Here is a 2,915-nt window from a genome sequence, read left to right as displayed (position 1 = left end):
ATGGACTTTGAGGTGTTTCTCCTTACTTCGTTCTAACTAGTCATAACAATTAACAATTCCGAAGTTGGTTGAAAAATGCAAATGTGCAAATGTACTGAATAGCTGAATAATCACAAAGTATATACATAATAACATAGCGTTGAAAAAAAAAATATTTCTTCGTTAAAGTGTCGTTTTATATTAGTTGCAGTTTTTAAGATTTTCGGCTCAGAAATAAAAATCAATTACATAACCAATTATGTCACAACGTTCATATCCCAGTGGCTCATTGAAAAGAAAAAAAGCAGCTCGTCAGAAGGAATTCATTGACAAATTACCAAAATTAACCTCATTTTTTGTACCTGAAAACGAACCTAACCTCCCTCCTTCATTGGATCACAGTTCTCCAGACGAGCAGGAAAAAAATACAGGAACATTAATTGTATGTTAAGTTTTTTATGCTATATTTATTTAAAAGAGATATTTAATTATTATCATTACCATGCTATCATAATTAAAAAATTCTTGAGGCTACCATTTATACAATTTTTTTCGTTATTTAGATTTTTATCGTTTAAAACATCATATTTTTTAACTTTATTTTTAACTTTTAATTATTAGGTATTACCCAATCCTGAAATAGACCATACCCAATCCTCACTTAAAAATATGTCACACAATCCCGGCGATTGGGCTGCTGCATTTACAGAAGAAATCCGTTTATTTTGGATCAAAAAAGGACCTGAGTTTTTCCAAAATAAAGATAATGATTTTTTAGAGACTGCTTGGAGTTATAAAGAAGCAAATGATAAAGTAAAAATAAGACACTTGAATAAGTCCGCTTTCGTCCGCACCCTACAGAATGGCGAGAAAGTTAACAGAAAATGGCTCCTGTATTCTCCTTTGAAAAAGTCAGTATATTGTTTTTCCTGCTGCTTTTTCTCTTCTTCAAATGCAAGTTTCAGTTCGTCAGGTGGATGTAATGATTGGAAGCATATAAAAAAACTTATTTTGGAACATGAGAATAGTTTAGCGCATAGGGAATCTATGACGACTTACATCATAAGAAGCAAAACTGTCGGTACAGTAGATAGTGACTTGCGTTCTCAATATAACATAGAGATTGGCTATTGGAAGGCTGTCTTAAAAAGGATCGTTAGTGTTATCAAATTTTTGGCTTTAAGAGGTTTTGCATTTCGTGGTGATAATCAAACCATTGGATCACAAAGCAATGGAAATTATTTGGGATGTCTAGAATTATTGAGTCAATTCGATCCCTTTCTTTCAGAACATATTAAAAAATATGGAAATGCGGGGATAGGAAATCCTTCATATTTATCAGCTAATATTTGCAATGAATTTATCAATGCTATGGGAAAACAAGTTCTACATAAAATTTTAGCTGAGTTAAAAACTGCAAAATATTACTCAATTAGTGTCGATTCTACTCCTGACTATTCCCATATAGATCAGATGACTTTTATCGTTCGATATATAAAAGACGGAACACCAGTTGAAAGGTTTTTAGCGTTTATACATATTAAAGAGCACAAAGCAGAATATTTATCAGAAACAGTTCAGACGTTTTTGGATAAGTACGGAGTTTCTTTAAAGGATTGTCGTGGACAAAGTTACGATAATGCGTCGAATATGACAGGACAGTATTTAGGTCTACAAGCAAGAATTAAAGAGAAATGTGAATTTGCCATTTTCGTACCCTGTGCGGGACATTCCTTGAATCTGGTAGGCGTTCATGCTGCGGGGTGTGTTGTAGAAGCTACAAATTTCTTCGGATTCGTTCAAAAAATATACAATTTTTTTTTCCACATATCGCTGGGAAATCATGAAACGATGCTTGGGTTCGAACAAAATTCTTAAATGCCTTTCTGATACCAGATGGTCCGCTCGTGTTGACGCAGTTAGCGCCTTACAGAAAGGTTACAAACAAATTTTGGAAGCCTTGATAATAATTGCTCAAGATACGAATCAACCTGGAGAGACCAGATATGAAGCTCACAGTTTATCTAAAAAAATGAATAAACTAGAAATTGTTATTTTAACAGAGATGTGGAGCAGTATATTATCAAGAATCAACAAGACAAATATTGCCCTTCAAAAAAAGGACCTAACATTGGATATTGCGACGAAGTTGTTGACTTCTCTCGTTGATTTTTTTGATAACGTGAGGAATGAATTTGACCAGTACGAATTTACCGCTAAAGAGAAATTCCCAGATGCTGACTACAAAGATGTATCGCAACGTGCAAGAACTCGAAGCTCTCGTATTACTTTCTTTGATGGACCAACAGAGAATGTGAGTCTTACTGGTAAAGAAAAATTCAAAGTGGAGACTTACTTACCAATAGTTGATACATTAATTACTCAATTAAATAAACGATCTGCTTCATACAACGAAATCAACCAACGGTTTGGATTTTTTTCTCGTCTAAAAATAATTAGTTCACCTGAACTGCAGATCAGTTGCAAAGAATTTGCTAAATTTTATCATTATGACGTCAATGCAGAAGAACTCAAGTTGGAATGCATATATTTAACTCAATATTTGCACAAAGCCGATATTTTGACCAATGAAAATGGAGAGATGCAAATTTCAGAATTATATAAACTACTGCAAAATGACAAAATTGAAGATACTTTTCCTAATATTGCAATATCGTTTAGAATTTTTCTTTCCCTCATGGTTACCAATTGTAGCGGCAAACGCTCTTTTTCCAAACTAAACCGAATAAAAAATGAAATTAGGAGTTCTATGACCCAGGAAAGGTTGAACTATTTATCGTTGATGAGTATCGAAAGTGATGTATTAATGAAGTTGGACTTTGAGGAAGTAATTGAAGATTTCGCTCGTCAAAAATCAAGAAAGAAGCCACTATAATAAATGTTTAATGAAAAAGGTTGCCAATTATACGTATACA

General features: G+C 33.2%; 1 protein-coding gene across 1 annotated transcript in view; it reads left to right on the top strand.

The window, feature by feature from the left end:
* Nucleotides 1-238: 238 nt before the first annotated feature.
* The window catches only part of LOC108762532 (uncharacterized), a gene marked incomplete at its 3' end in the record, with an annotated part of 10,272 nt that continues 7,595 nt past the window's right edge, over nt 239-2,915 (top strand). Inside the window, exons 1-4 of the mRNA XM_018509574.1 lie at nt 239-421; nt 601-890; nt 1,008-1,742; nt 1,876-2,306. Of these exons, the coding sequence (XP_018365076.1) occupies nt 239-421; nt 601-890; nt 1,008-1,742; nt 1,876-2,306 (1,639 nt within the window). The remainder of the gene's footprint in view (nt 422-600; nt 891-1,007; nt 1,743-1,875; nt 2,307-2,915) is intronic.

Source organism: Trachymyrmex cornetzi, unplaced genomic scaffold (assembly GCF_001594075.2).
Source record: "Trachymyrmex cornetzi isolate Tcor2-1 unplaced genomic scaffold, Tcor1.1 scaffold3055, whole genome shotgun sequence".
In the NCBI taxonomy this organism is placed as follows: Eukaryota; Metazoa; Arthropoda; class Insecta; order Hymenoptera; family Formicidae; genus Trachymyrmex; species Trachymyrmex cornetzi.
This window is presented reverse-complemented; position numbering and strand designations above follow the sequence as displayed.